Source organism: Rousettus aegyptiacus, unplaced genomic scaffold, assembly GCF_014176215.1.
Source record: "Rousettus aegyptiacus isolate mRouAeg1 unplaced genomic scaffold, mRouAeg1.p scaffold_m13_p_2, whole genome shotgun sequence".
In the NCBI taxonomy this organism is placed as follows: domain Eukaryota; kingdom Metazoa; phylum Chordata; class Mammalia; order Chiroptera; family Pteropodidae; genus Rousettus; species Rousettus aegyptiacus.
Window position 1 is genome coordinate 154,522,502 of NW_023416295.1, and position 15,445 is coordinate 154,537,946.

Genomic DNA, 15,445 nt, shown 5'->3' on the forward strand with positions numbered 1-15,445 from the left:
GAGGAAGTTGAGTTCAGTTTACGCTGAGCCTTCTTCTCTATTGTAATAGCATTACTGAAGGAACTCTGTCTTCATTGTTTCAATGTCAGATATGACTTTCATTTTGCTTGCCTCCGAATCTTGTAAATGGGTTGGTTACCTCTCTAGTTTTTAGCAAGGATAAGTGTTTTCCATATCTCCTCGATTTGGACATTATTATGGCAACTGAAAGAGAGAAAAAAAATCAAACGTTTAGCATTACATTTCAGTCCCAGAATTCTCCACAAGCTGTTACTTATGAGTAAAGTATACTACAATGGTGAAGAAAGCAATGTTGCAAAACAGAAAAGATCATGAGTTTTGCAGCAAGAGTAGACTTAGGTTTGATTTCTTGCTTCAATATTTTTATTAGCTTCTTAAAATTGAGTGAGGGACTAAAATTTCTGTCTTACCTTCTTTCTTCATTTAAAATTAGGAAAATAATACCTTCCACAGGGACTTGTTAGAAAATTAAGATTGAATGAGAAAACATGCGCTCTTGGTAGTACCTGGCTCAGAGTAATTTTTCAATAAATAATTACAACTTTGTATTATTAATCCCTGACAAATCTGAAGAAATTTGTTTCCTTTCTGTGTTGTTACAACAATGTACCTCTTTATGGTATCCTTCATATATCTGTAGGTTTCCTCTATTAGACAATGTTTCTTCACAGGTATCATTTACCACCCATGTGTCCCAGCTCCTGCCAATTGAAAAGATGGACATTCAACAAATGTTTAATGAATGAGCGAGAGCATGAATAAATGAATGAATGTTAATAAATGAATAAATGAATGTTATTTAGTTATAACAAAGTAATGGTAAACTTAAGATACCAAAATTGAATGAATGTTATGAATGAATGAATGAATGAACGTTAATAAATGAATAATGAATGTTATAGTTATAAGAAAGTAATGGTAAACTTAAGATACCAAAATTGTTAATAGTTTACATAGGTCAAGTCAATTAATGATGTCAAACTCAGTTGCAAAATAATGAAAGCAGCATAAGACATTAATCTTTTCATGTTTCTTATATTTGGTCTGAACAAACTATCTATTGTGCTGCCTTATAATTTTCTTAAGAGTCATCAGTCTCAGAAACAGGATCTAAAGGTACAAATGGGCACTCTACACAGCAGAGTATTCATTTCCTGCTTTTGGATAACTGGTCAAACTACTTACTCTCAACTCATTAAAGCTCAGTAAATGCATTTCCCTGGTAACTTGAGTCATAGATCCTCTTTTGTCCATAGGCAGATGTCTTAGAAGAGAGGAAAGAGCTCTCAAATGCTCTGCCAATTCAGGAACTCCATAGAACAATGGAATATATTTCTGAGCCAGAAAATTTGGATGAAGATGGATATATGCAGTTGAACTTCAGATCTCAAAATATTGCCAGAAGACCTGTGTTCTCAAAAAAAGGTATTTCTTCTTTCTGTTTTCGACATTTTTATTCTTAGCATCTAAAATACTCAAGTGAAGAAAATTTGAGAAACTTGAGATTTTTAGGGATTTTATTAATATATTTAAAGATTTTCAGAAGTCTTCAAAAGATTTGAATGTGCACTAACAGTACTTAAATGTTATGATGATGACAGTAAATACTCATAATGTCCCTGTTCTATAGAAATAGACACTTTATCAGAGAGGAGCTGGTAATAAGTATGATGGACCATAGAGGTGAAAGAATTTCAGTAGAAGTGACTTGTTGCTTATTTGATAGAAAGGAGTAAATTGTAGAGTGGAGGTTAAAGAAATTTTAAAAAGTGTATATTAACAATATCAGAATATTGGAGACAAGAAAGAAGAGAATAAAAAGATGGAAATATGTGAGGGGGGAAAAAAGGCAAATTTGTGATTTTGTGGTAAAGGACAAAGAAAAGTTGAAAGTCACAGGATTTAAAATCCTGTATCTGACTTGTGTGTGTGTGTGTGTGTGTGTGGCGGAACAGGGGGCAGAAGGATAAAAGCTTGATTTGGATTTTTTTTTTTTTTTTTAACGAAAGGGAGTTCTTCAGATACCAGTGAAGAAAAACATATGTGTTAGATAAAAAGATCCTATTAGTAGGACATAAGTATTAAACAAAATGTAAAAAGAGTGAAATATAGAGAAAGGCACTAAAAGATCTCTCTTTCTAGAATTAGTTTCCTCTATGTCTCTTATTTGCCAACTCTTTGAAATGCTCTCACTGCTTATTCTCAGTCAAAGACAAAACTATGTTCTTGGTGTGGTGACATTAACACAAAGTGAATTCTCTGTTATCAAGAAAGAGAGTATTCACAGGTTTTGACACCAGAATTTGCGCTCTTCTGCTTTCTGTAATCTACATTGCACAATTATTTTCCTCTCGCCACTTATGCAATACTTTTCTTGAGCAACTTGTTGAGGAAGAGTGGAAAAACTAGATGATGCAAGAGGTAAGAAGGCGTATGTCTGTTTATGATATGTGTAGACAAATACCAAGTTACCTATATGCTAGTATCTCTAAACTGGGTGCTTTTACATGTGTTAGATCATTTAATCCCCACAACAATCCTTTGAAGTATTATCACCCCAATTTTTCACAAAGAGAAATGAAATGCCAGAAGTAATTTTCTCAAGATTATGAAATAAATCAGTAAAAAGGGGAGGCCATCTTTAGTAATCGGTATTATTTTCCCTCTATTAAGCTGTCTCTTCTAAGAATGAGTGGGATTTCAGGAATCCTGTTAGTGTAAGACTTATAGCCATCAATGTGGAACTGAAATCAGGAGTTCATGGTTACCAAGGCACTACACTCAAATTACAGTTCCAGAACCTCAAGTATGCTGAAGGTGGGGGAAAAGTCAGACTAAGACTAGATAACCAGATTATCTGGGAAACGGTAATTCATGGTTCAATTTAGAATTTGCCAAATTTTGATGAATTGTATAACTGGAGTGATCCACGGTCCATCATCCTATTTCTTCATTCAATTACTGCTCCCTCTGGCTCTTCAGGAACTTACAGAGCATCTCCTCACTGGCGTTGCATTGCTGTGACTCTGGGGATCTTATGCCTGGTAATACTGGTGATAGCTGTGGTCCTGGGTACCACAGGTGAGTATTGCATAGGAGGATTTTTAACATCGGACATTTAACAAGCATTTATAACATGCCAGACACCCTTTTAACAGCTTGACGTTCATAATCATATTAATCTCTGTATTAACACTTTTGAATTGGTGCTATTAATTCTCATTTTATTGATAAGGAAAATGAGAGACTGGAAGTTTTTTGATTTTTCTAGGGTCATAGTTAGTGGTAGGACTACAATTAGAAATTTAGGAAATCTGTTTAAAAAACTCATACTCTTATACATTGCTCTACTACCTTCCTTGAATGACTGGTTTCGGAGCTGTGGAATTCCCAGGATAAATTAATGGAAGGAAATCAGAGGAGGTAAAGGAGGAAGTAGTATGGTGCTATCTCCCTAATAAAATAAATTCCCTAAAGAGACTATATGCTGTTCTTATGAGTCTCATGATTTAAGAAAATTATTTTCTACCTCCTGTTTAATCTAAACTCCTTTGGACAATACCAGGAATTACTTAAAGCATTGCTAAATCCTAAGTAGATATTTTGTAAAGGGTGAATAAATGTCCTTAGATTGTATATCTCAAGCAATCTATTGCTAATAAAGTATAATTGTGCCTTCAGAGAGTCTTTATTATATTTCTTAATTATTCAAATGTTTATTGAGGAACTCTCATTTTTTTAAATACAGAAGAAAGATAGCAAATTTGTTATTATTTCAAATCTACCATGGCTCCAATCAACGCTATTCAATTTGCCACTTGCTTTCTCCTTAATACTCTTTCTTCTTCTTTACCTGCTTCATTTTACTCTTTTTTACTATGCATCCTCATGGAAGTTAATCCTTTCTATCTATTTAATCTATCATCTATTCTGTTCTATTCTAGTCTATTCTATTCTCGTCTATGTTATTCTATTTATCTATTCTAGTCTATCTATTCTATATTTATCTTTACTTCTCCATCAATAATGTATTATCTACTTATCATTAACCAAGAATGTAACTCTTTATATCACTACAGAAATATGGGTTTTGAGATTTTAATTTTAAACGTAGTAGAATGACTTTTTTGGTCACTATTGTTGTTGTTGTATACAAAGGTATTTGGAGATTTAATTCAGGAAGCAATCCATTGAAGAACAACAATTTTCCATCAAGAAATAAAGAGAACCACAGTCGACCCACACAATCATCTTTAGAAGCGAGTGTGGCTCCTACTAAGGCTCTTACAACCACAGGCAAGGGTAGAGTTAAATGATTAATCAATTCTGGATTCAGGAGGGTTGATTATTAGCGTTATGGCCTGGAGCAGGGGGGTGAAGAGAGTGCTTTTACATGATTGTGTATTCAAGGGAAGCAGGCATCAGTATTATCTCGATCTAATATGCCCCTGTCATATATACAATAAAGCAATATCATGAATACCCTATGCACTTGGCTGAGCAGTTCTAAGTTAATTTTCTTTTTTCAAATTAGTTACTCTCTCTGGTTATGTGTTTAGGCCTTCAGTAGACTGTTGAATTTGAAATGTGTTCTCTGCCCTTAGAGAACTGACATTTTAAAGTGATATGATAAGAATAAGAAACAGCACGTCAGAAAGGAAGAAAGGGAAAGAAAAAAGAAAGAAGGAAAATTATTGATAAAAATTAAAAGGCTAAATTAAACACACACAAAAGAGGTAGACCTAATACGTGTGTTCCTGAAAACTCTGGTTAAATTTGTTTTTCTTTAATTATACAATTTCATTGTTTTCATTACAATTTTATATACAATTGGTCTTTGCTTCTAAAATGTCACAGTTGACTGTGACAATATTTTGACTTCAGTTTCCTATCTCTGGACCCATACATTCCACTATTTTTATCAAGTAGCTAGTTCAAAATACCAATACTCCGTAATGTAATTGCTCTTATACTTTTAACATTCGAAAAACTGTATTCTGAAATAGATCTCACACCTGTAAAATAAGTTAACGTGAAATTACTGTATACCTCAATGATTCACTTTGAGTTGACTTAATTTTGAGTTGTCATGAAAAGAGTTCAGAGATGATTTTGAAAGAATAGAAGACAAGTGAAGAAGGAAAGAAAGATCATCTGTTTAAAACACTCTTATAGTTACTTCATTTTAAAATTGTAAACGAATGGGGCATTTTAATGTGGCCTCTTTTGTAAAACCATGTCCCTATAGTTTGAATTGAAAAAGAAATATATTAATAATAATTCATTGATTATTTATTGTGTCCTCAGGATGAATGATGCTTGCACTGAAAGAATAAAATAATATGATATGAACCTTATTGTATTTTCTTTTATTTGCAGGAGTTCTTTCCAGTTCTTGCCCCTCTAACTGGATTATGCATGAGAATAGCTGTTACCTATTTAGCACATCAATAGATTCCTGGGAAAGCAGTAAAAGGCAATGCTCTCAACTGGGCTCTAATCTTCTGAAGATAGATAGTTCAAAAGAATTGGTAAGTATAGATTGCAGCTATAATTATCTGTGGTCTATACTGAGCAGAAAAATATAGAGTCCAGGTAATGATAATTTTTCCTAAGAGAAAGTTATTTTTATTATCCTCCAGAATTATAATAATAGCATTCATTAAACAGGTAAACTATATGATATATCTTTTTTAATTAATTAATTTAAAAAATCAGAACATTTTCTTTTAAAACAAATCCTTTCAAACACGCTGCAAGTTTGCATGACTACTAATCAGGCCACTACTCATTTTTGTGGGTTTAGATTTTGATTTTTAAACTTGGTGGAGTTGAACAAAATATTCTCCCCGTTATCATAGTTGTCAAAAAAAATAGCAGCAATGATATATACATTTATAAATCATTTACTCCTTGCAAGATACTGAGACAGGCAATGAGATTTAAAAAGTAAATTTGCTATTGCTATGTTCATATAATTTGTTTAAAAAAAAAAAAGAAACACCTCAACGGTTGTTAAAAGTTAAATATTTGATATTGGCAATAAATGTGATAGGAATTAAGAGAGAGATCCCTGTAAACATAAAAAGTTTTACAGAAAAAGTGAAACTTACAATGCATCACAAATAATGGCTAGAACTCAGATGGCCCATGAGAAGGGAATAATAGGAAACAGTAACATGATAAATCTAAACTTCTACACTTACTTTCACTATTCCATTTTTTTATTTCTGTCTTATCTTACCCAACAGTAGTAGCTCACATGAAAATTAAAGATGTATGGCAAAAAAGGGGCAGGGAGGCTGAAAGTCAGTCTGGCTTTTAGACCTATAACTACCTCTATATTGTGATATATTTGTTGACAATTCCAATATCATTATTAAACCCCAGGTTAGTTCTTCATAAAACATGCAGTCAGACAAAATTATTTCTAACTCTGAAAAACATTTCTTGACAATGGTCCTATAAAATTATATTTTCAATATGAGGAAAAGATAGTGACCAACCATCCATGAAAATCACCTAAGGGACCTGTTGTCTTTGGATTTTGTGAGGTAGGTTGAATGGAGGTAGTATAATTTAGAACTATGATGTATTCTGTAGAGAAAATTAAATAATAATGACACTGAAGAAGTGAAGTATGCCTTTTGAGACAGTGGCATTCAAGAATCGTCACTGCTCTCTAGGTTGGTGCTAGTGAATGCATGTATTCTTCACCAAGGTGATTCGGTCTGTTGTCTCTTTCTCAATATCTGTAAGAGTCTCTCTGTCTTGTCTCTGTCTTTGACTCTCTAGCTCTATTTTCTTTATCACTCCCTTCCTCTCTTCTTGATGTGTATTTGTATTTATGTTTCCCTACAGGAATTTATAAGAAAGCAAGTGTCTTCCCAACCTGATAATTCATTTTGGATAGGGCTCTCTCGCCATCAGACTGAGGGACCATGGTTCTGGGAAGATGGCTCAATGTTCTCTTCTAATTTGTAAGTATCTGGAGAGGCAAATACTCATACCCTTTCTCAGAAAGTTCAGAGCACGTCAAGCAGTTGAGAATGTGATTTGTTGACCATATATAAGAAAGACATAGAGAACGATGAATAGCGATGGGGAGAAAGAAAAAAATGAGCCAGGAAAAAAGAAGAGAGTAGCAGGGGACTTTATAGTAAAAAGAACCGCATGGCCATCTAGTGCTATCAACACAAGTGTTCCCTCAGCTTTCTCATCAGGGCATTTGGTACCTGTTTAAAGTTGCCAGTAAGGAGTAGTCACTGTTTGTCAATGCAAAACTATGGTTACAAGCATGGGCTTTGGAGTCAAATCTCAGCTTGAGTCCATGAATGGCCCACTTGCGTGTAAAATTAGATAAATTGCTTAACCTTTTCGAGCCCCTCTTTCCTCTTCTGTAAATAAGAATAAAAATAGTAGCTACCTTTCAGGATTTTGAGATAAAGGAAATACTAGTAAAATCACTTAGCTAGTGTCTTACATATAGTAAATGTGTAATATAAGGTATTATCATTGATTTTAAAAGCAACTACATTTCACATTTTATAAAGTTCTTTTAAACATCTTTCACCTTTGCATGGTTACAAATTCTTCCTTGTTGTGTATGTATTAATTAGGGATATCAAGAGAAGATCTATGTAAATCTCTTTTTGGTTCTGTTTCTCTGAAGAACTCTGACTAATATATATACAATGAGGAAGTAGTTTTATATGGATATTTATTATGAGGAATTAGCTCACATGATTATGGAGACTGAGAAGTCCCATGATCTGCCTTTTGTAAGCAGAGGACCAGGAAAACCTGTAGTGTAATTCAGTTCAAGTGTGCAGGGCTGAGAACCAGAGGAGTTGGTGGGGTAAACCCCAGTTACAGGGCAGTATAAGAGGACATGAGCTGAGATGTCTCAGCTCGCATAGCAAAGCAGAAAAAATGAGAAGGCTTCTTCCTTCCTCCCCCTTTTTGTTCTGTTTAGGCACATAATAGACAGGATGACGCCCACCCACATTGGGGAAGACAATCTACTGAGTTCACTGATTCCAATACTAATATTATCCCAGAAATACCCTCACATACACTCTCAGAAGCAATGTTTAATGTGAGTGTGGTCAGTCAAGTTGATATATAAAATTAACCATCACAAAGCGTTGAGATCTTCCTCATCGCAATTGCCATTCATTTTCTTTTTTATATCTACAGAATGTGAAATTACATTCTCCTTTTAATTTTCTATTATTGGGCTGTGTGTGACTGTTTATTTTTCTTTTTCTCATCAATCTCAGTGGTGTGTTTTCCAATTTTATTAATCTTTTAAAGAAAGATGTTTTGGATTTGTTGATTTTCTCTTTTTGTGTCTTTTATATTTTTATTTCATTAATTTTAGTTCTCATCTTTATTCCTTTCGTCCAATTTTTTGGGGTTGAATTTGCTATTTTTTCTCTAACATTTTTTTATGGATGCTTGACTTTTGCAATTCACTCTTTCTTTTTCTCAAATATGTATATTTAAGGCTATAATTTTAATGTATTTCCATTGTCATTAAACTCAAAATACTTTTTATTTTCCATCATTAGTTGTTCTTTGACTTATGAATTACTTCAAAATGTATTTCTTAATTTATAAATATCTTTGTATTTATAGTTAACCTTTTGTTTTAAGTTTCAGCTGAATTCCAGAAAATGTACTCAGTGGTATTGAAGTTCTCTTATTTTTATCTACTTCTTCTTCCCATACTAAGAGAATTATATTAAAATCTTTCACTGTGGTTCTACTTAGAATTCAGCAGACATTTTAGCTGATGTGTTGAAGCCACATTATTAGATGCAGATAGGCTTAGAATTGTTATATCTTACAAGTATATGGTCTATTTAATATACTTTTTCTTTTTTAACTGATTTAATACTTTATATTATCCCACCTTTTCTTATATTAATTTAGAATTTACTCTTTTACTAATATTTTAGAGATTACAACAAGTAATCTTCACTTATCAAAATCTAATATTAGTTGGCCTTTCTATGTTTTTTTTTTTTCTGGGAAATATAAAAATTAGACTATTCCTTTACTCTGTGTACTCTTTCCCCCATTTGCATGCTGACACATATTTTTCTACATTTTAATATCTCTCAAATTGGCATGTGTCTTACAACTGCTGGCATTTTATAATCACATAAACCTGGAGTGAAGTTGAATTATGTCAAGATTGATTAGCATTTGTTTCTGCCAGTCAAAAAGAGGCATCTTAAACTTAAGACTACTTAAATTAAACACTCCTCTCTTTCTCTCCCTCCCTTCCTCCCTCCCTTCCCCCTTTCCTTCCTTCCCTCATTCTTTCCTTCCTTCTTTTCAAACACACTGGTATTATGGTTTCAGAAAGGAGAACTCTATGAGTATCAGCCTGTGATTCAATTTCTCAGACGATATATTTTTTTCCTCCCACCTTCCATCTGGTGGCAAGATTGAGACATGCACTTTTCATTGTTACTCTTTTCTGTTTTGCAGTTTTATTTTTCATTGACTCCATCAAAATAAGCCTTGGTTTTCTAATTTCTGCAGGGTTTTCTACTAAGTTCTTATCTTGGATGATTTTATTTCACAGTATTAGATTAAATAAATGGTACATCAACTATTGTTGGTATCTTGGATTCAGTAAACATATTACCATAGAAAACAGTAGGTGTATAGATTTATGCAGTCAGTTCATCCAGATTTGCTCACATATTTATGGTTTTCATTTCTTCTTAGTCCTTTCTACCCCTCCTACATTTCATTTTGAGTAATTTTCCTTAAACTTGAAGAATATTCTTTAGTATTTCCTTTAGAGTTAAAATTTTCAAGTTGAATTTTCTGTTTGTCTAAAATTGTTTTATTCCAACTTTTCTAAAAAATAGTTCTTTGAATATAAAATGAAACATTTTTAGTTTTTTCTCTCTCAGCTATTCAAATATATTATTATAATGTGTTGTAATTTTATCATTGTTTTTAAAGAGTCAGCCGTTTGAAGATAATAAATATTTTAAATCTATGTCTCTTTTCAGCTTTCGAAAAGTCTCAGCCATACTTGCTTCTAATGTTGCTTCTTCCTTGTCTTCCCTTCTTCCGGAATCTCAGTTACATGCATCATAGACCTAGTCACAATATTTTATATGTCTTGTTTGCTTTTTCCTGTATTTTTCATCCTTTTTTCTTCAGTCTATTCACTTTTCACATATTTTTCAGTTCATTAAATTTTTTTCTCATTGTTGTTGCTATTCTGATGTTAAAAGCATCCATCAAGTTTTAAATGTGCAGTAAATTTTTCAGTTCTATAATTTCAACTTAGTTTTTCTAAATCTACCGTGTTACTATTTGTAATTCCTAGCTTACTTCCAACTTTCTCAATATTGCCTTTTTATTCCTAGAATATACTGAATATAACTGTTTTAACATTTATCTCTGATAATTCCAATGTCTTATACTGCTGTGCATTTGTTTCTACTATAGTTTTCTATCTTTCATTCATGTTTATTTGTTTTTTTATATGTCTGATTATTTTTGATAGTTTGCTTAACATTATATATTAAATGTTCATAGAATTAATTTGAAGTTTACAGAGTGGCTTTTCATTTGCTTCTGGCAGGCACCATTGGGTGTGACCAGGACAAACTGCTGAGTTTGATCACATTTTGATTTTATTCCTGAGGCCTGGGCCACCGTTGTTTCATGCCCTTAGCCTAGTTATTTCTACAGAAGAATCTCTCAGTCCTCAAGTGTAGGGCCAAATAAGAGAAAATAGGCAAGATGAGAAGTATCAGAACATAGCTTTTACACTGAGGCTCAGTGACGTCCTGTGGACTTGACTAATTACCATTGTTCCTTCAGGAGACTGAAGAGCAAGTAAAACAAAGCTATGTTTCTATTTAACCATGGTAATTATTATAATTGTTTATCATTGTATTCTAATATAATTCTGCCTTCAGAATGCATCAAAATATATAGGATTGTATGCCGTGCCTTTAAATGGCCTTGATAGCTAAGATTCTTCTCTTAGTTCTAGATCCCTTTTAGGGATAACTCTTCTACTTGCTCTACACGCTAAACATACCCAATAATAGTTTCACTAAACTGTTCTTTTATTTGATAAATATATTTCTAGGTAAGAGGTTGAGAAATAAGTAAAGAACTGTCTATAGAATATTAATTGTTTTCTTTTGCCAGAAGCTTTATTATGCAACTATAGTATTTCTTTAAAAAAAAAAAACTGAGTCATTTTTATGCCTTAATAATAAAGACTATTCTGTTAACATTTGAGAACTAATACAATCTAAATTCAAGTTTCTGTTTTTGATAATACAGACAGTTCAGAAACTCATTTCACTGATACCCTCACCAATTTACTTAACATTGTGTAACTAGTAGATGGTATTCATTATGTTTATTCCAACTACTGTATTTTATTTTATTTTAACAGGTTTCAAATCAGAAGCACAGTTTTCCTGGAAAACTTATCTCACGATTGTGTTTGGATTCACATGTCAATAATTTATGACCAACTTTGTAGTGTGCCCTCATACAGTATTTGTGAGAAGCAGCTATCGATATAACCATGTATTGGCATGAAGAAACAGAGAGAAGTATACAAAATATTAAAGAGGGCAGAAAACAAAACAGAAAAGAGAGATATTTGAGTTCACATTAAATGCTGAAATTGTAAGAGAGCCTAGCCAACATTAATCTAAGCTGAGGAACAGAATGAAAAGACTGATTTCTGTATGTAACTCTATTGTTAAGCTAGTATTATATTCTAATTAACAGACCTAGAAATGGAACCAGGGCAGTTGGACTTGAATTTTTATTCTACCATTGAATTGGTATTAACTTAGACTTAGCTACAAATCCTTGATGTTTCAAGGAGATTTTAATTTCTGGCTTTATCAGAGTCATTTTCTTGACCTTAAAAAGTGCCACTGGAGGACACATGGTGTGTTTCCATGATTTGTTACTTTACTTGTATCAGTGCATCAAACACAGGTGGAAGGCACGATATATTTCTGAAGAGCTAAAGGATGAGATTAAAAATATGTATCTTCATTATAATCAGAGCCATTTTATTATTTTTTTCATCAGTATGGTCATGATTATTATCAAAAGCATCATGAGAAAAACAGCAACTGCATCCTTTTTTTTTTTTTTTTACAATGAAATAGCCCAGAGAATATGTCTGTCACACCTCTGACTAATAGGATCTTGTATAATGTGAAATTGTGGGGAAACTGCTATTATAAGAAAATTTCTTCTGTTTAAATACTATCAATCAAAAAAGGATCTGATAATAAATATTAAAATGTAACCAATTCTATTGACAGAACTATTAGCATTTTGAAATATAAAACGTTTTATTATCTTTTTATGATTACTGTTTTGCATTTTTCAGCAATTCTTCAGTTATTGCTGTAAAAGGTATTATTGGAACATAACTGTTTCCTCATATAATGATTTGTCTCTTTCTTATTTTCTTTTAAATTTTCCCACTAGTGCTATTTTTATTTCCATTGGGGATTTCCATGTTATTGTAGAGGCATTTACTGTCTTCCCACATTTATGAATGTGATGAGAAACTTTGTCAGGTTTACCGGATGTTTTTAACTTTAAAATGTTTAATTTTATGTTATGCAGATTTCACTTTAATAAAAAAAAGTTAATCAAACAAACTTTGGCCTCCCAATTTTGTGCAGTGTGTAATATAAACACTATCACAATTTTCCCTCTCTCCAAAAATGATGAGTTTGGCACTGGAGGAGAGCTAATGTAGTAGATAATTTTGTGTTGAATAGTAAATTTGGGATCTTAAAAATATAAAAGTCTAAAAGAAGAAGACAGAGATTTTTAATGAATCTACTACTATTTTTTTTTTAATATACAAACCTCTATTGTCACTATCTGAAAAGAAATGAGCAAAGAGGAAAGATAATTCAGATTGAGAATTAAATTAAGATATAAGATGGAATTTTGAAGAGATGCCATGTACTTTAATTTTGTTTGGGGTTTGATTGGTTCCTCCTGGGTCCCCAAAATGAATTGGATGAGTTGGAAGAAGCATGCTACTGAAGGAAAATAATTCTGAATGCTGAATGTCCGTCCAGCTGTACTTACCTGGAACAGAGAGGCTAAGCAACAACAACCTATGACTTAAAGATAAAAGCATGAATATGACAAAAGTGATGGTGTAAACGAAGATTGCTGTAGGTTGTCTAAGGCACACTATACCTGACTTGTTTGTTAATACCTATTTATACCACAGCTTACACGGAAATAAACATGACAATGAACAGAAAATGTCCACACTTTTCCAAGAGACAGAAAAGAGAAAATAGCCGCTAGCTGAATTTACACCCAAGGGGTAAATTCAAGATGAGTAATGAGGAAACAATTTCTTATTCAAGAGCTACCATCTTCTCTTGCCCGAGCTCTTGCAATAATTTTTAAAGTAGTCTCCCAGCATCCACCTTTGTTCTTCTATAGTTCATTTTCCAACATAGTGAGTGATTCTATAGAGCAGAGGAGAGAAAAAACAATTGGAGGATCGTTTTATAAACTAAATAAACGTCTAACCAATACTGTATATTTGGAATTAATAAAATAAAATTTAAAAAAATTAAAATCAATCATGTCAGCCTTCTACTGAAACACTTCTCAACTTCTTGTATATCTCAGAGTTAAAAAAAAATCAAAACAAAAAGGAAAAGACTTTTATAATTGTCTATAAGATGATTAATTAACTGTGGGCCACTTTACTCCTTTGAGCTAATCTACTTTTCTCTTCTTCACTCATTCCATTTAGGACACTGGTTTCTCTGTGGCTTCTCAGCTATACCTGGTAGGCTTCCCCATTAGGGCTTTTGAGCTTCCTGTTCTTTTTACCTGAACAATTCTTATCCCAGAAGTCTGTGAGGCCTGCCCTTCACCTCTTTCAAGTTTCTGTAGAAACATCACTTTCTTAATGAGGCTGACTCTATCTTAAAATCAGCAGCCCTTCTTCCCATATATTCTTAATGTCCCTTACCCTCCATATATTTTCATTACTTTTATCATAGTCTAATAAACTCTACTATTTCCTTTTTTTTTTTTTTTTTTTTTTTTATATCATTTGCTTTCCTCCAGAGAATGTAGACTCTAAATGGACAGAGGGTTTTGTTTTATACTGCTGTATCCCTGAATGGTACCTGCAATAAAGTAGGTGTTCAAAAAAATTTTTTTTATCGTTAAAAAATAATAAGTATTTAAGGACAAGTAAGTAGTAAAAACATTAATGTAGGTTGTTTGGCAAATTATCAAGGATCTACATGAATCACTGAAATTTGGAAAATAGTTCTCCTTGCTGTTTCAATAGAATCATAACTCTCAGCAAAAAATGTATCTTTTCAGGCCCTGGCCTTTTTTTCATAACATTTTCAAATATATGAATTCAATGCAAATGATCAAAAACTTTTGATTATCTACTTTTAATAAGGCATTATGCAAGAAAAAGGTCTCTTTAGGTTTGTCTTATTTAGAATAAACTGATGAGCAATACGCAGCTCGAGATTCATAATGAATCCACAATATATACTTCTTAACCCATTTGTCATAGGGCCTGGATGCCCTAACCCAAACATCTTCTATACTCCTTTATATTTAGTGTGCTTGATTTGAGCCAAGCTCAAAATATAGAAAAGTATTGGTAGAATAACATAATCCTATTGTATTGATTTGAGAATAATTTTTAAACATTATTTAAAAGCAATCTTCTCACTTGCTTCTCAGCTTAAGAAATTTAGACACAAATTGTTACCTGGCTTCCTAAAGTCACAGGTAGTAATAATTCTGTCTTTACATCCAGTAAAATGTGAAATTGTTTATGATCACGATGTACCAAATGTGCTATAAAATGTTAAATCAAGTCTATATACTATAAAAAGAAAGGTCATTGAACTGATAACCAGAAAGCAGTTTTAAAGCTAATTCTGTGACTTTAGAGTAATTTCTTCACCTAGTTGGACTTCAATATACTTTTTCATAAAATGAAACAAGTAGAATCAATTAGATAGTCTCAAAAAGTCTCTTTTGTGCTTCAAATTCCATGCTTATGATGCTTTATACTATGCCCTTGGAGAAAGGAAGAGGCTAGTCCTATAGATTCTTCTGTTTCCACAAAGGCAGAGAGAGGTTAACTTTAATCTAAGTGACTGAGTGAGTGTATAATGGGTAAGAAACTAGATTTTATACATGTGTGTGTGTGTATATATATATAGTACATATATGTGTACACACACACACACACACACACACACACACACACATCCCTCTGACTGATTATTGTTTTGCAGAGGCTGAAGAAACCTCAATGCAACTGTAAAGTTTTGCCTTCTTTCCCCCACTTAAACAGGAAATACAAACAGATGAACAA

At 32.6% G+C, this 15,445-nt stretch overlaps 1 protein-coding gene across 5 annotated transcripts; it reads left to right on the forward strand.

The window, feature by feature from the left end:
* The first annotated feature begins 1,187 nt into the window (after positions 1 to 1,187).
* Positions 1,188 to 12,204, forward strand: LOC107502087 (C-type lectin domain containing 7A). Of its 5 annotated transcripts, none has more exons than XM_016128918.2 (6): positions 1,198 to 1,446; positions 3,004 to 3,102; positions 4,180 to 4,323; positions 5,401 to 5,552; positions 6,883 to 7,001; positions 11,471 to 12,204. In XM_016128918.2, exons 1-6 carry the CDS (start codon positions 1,344 to 1,346, stop codon positions 11,601 to 11,603), a joined length of 750 nt encoding a protein of 249 aa, XP_015984404.2. In that variant the 5' UTR covers positions 1,198 to 1,343; the 3' UTR covers positions 11,604 to 12,204. The 5 variants fall into 5 exon arrangements, with proteins under 5 accessions (XP_015984408.2, XP_015984409.2, XP_015984404.2 ...); XM_016128920.2 differs by having other exon boundaries at positions 1,200 to 1,446; positions 4,180 to 4,317; XM_016128922.2 differs by lacking the exon at positions 6,883 to 7,001 and having other exon boundaries at positions 1,188 to 1,446; positions 4,180 to 4,317.
* The last annotated feature ends 3,241 nt before the right edge of the window (positions 12,205 to 15,445 follow it).

Excerpts from the sequence above, each read along its gene's own strand:
- LOC107502087 (XM_016128918.2), top strand. The coding sequence starts at position 1,344 with ATGGAATATATTTCTGAGCCAGAAAATTTGGATGAAGATGGATATATG. Across the intron at positions 3,103-4,179 it reads TGTGGTCCTGGGTACCACAG|GTATTTGGAGATTTAATTCA; the intron begins GTGAGTATTGCA and ends TTGTATACAAAG. Across the intron at positions 5,553-6,882 it reads TAGATAGTTCAAAAGAATTG|GAATTTATAAGAAAGCAAGT; the intron begins GTAAGTATAGAT and ends GTTTCCCTACAG.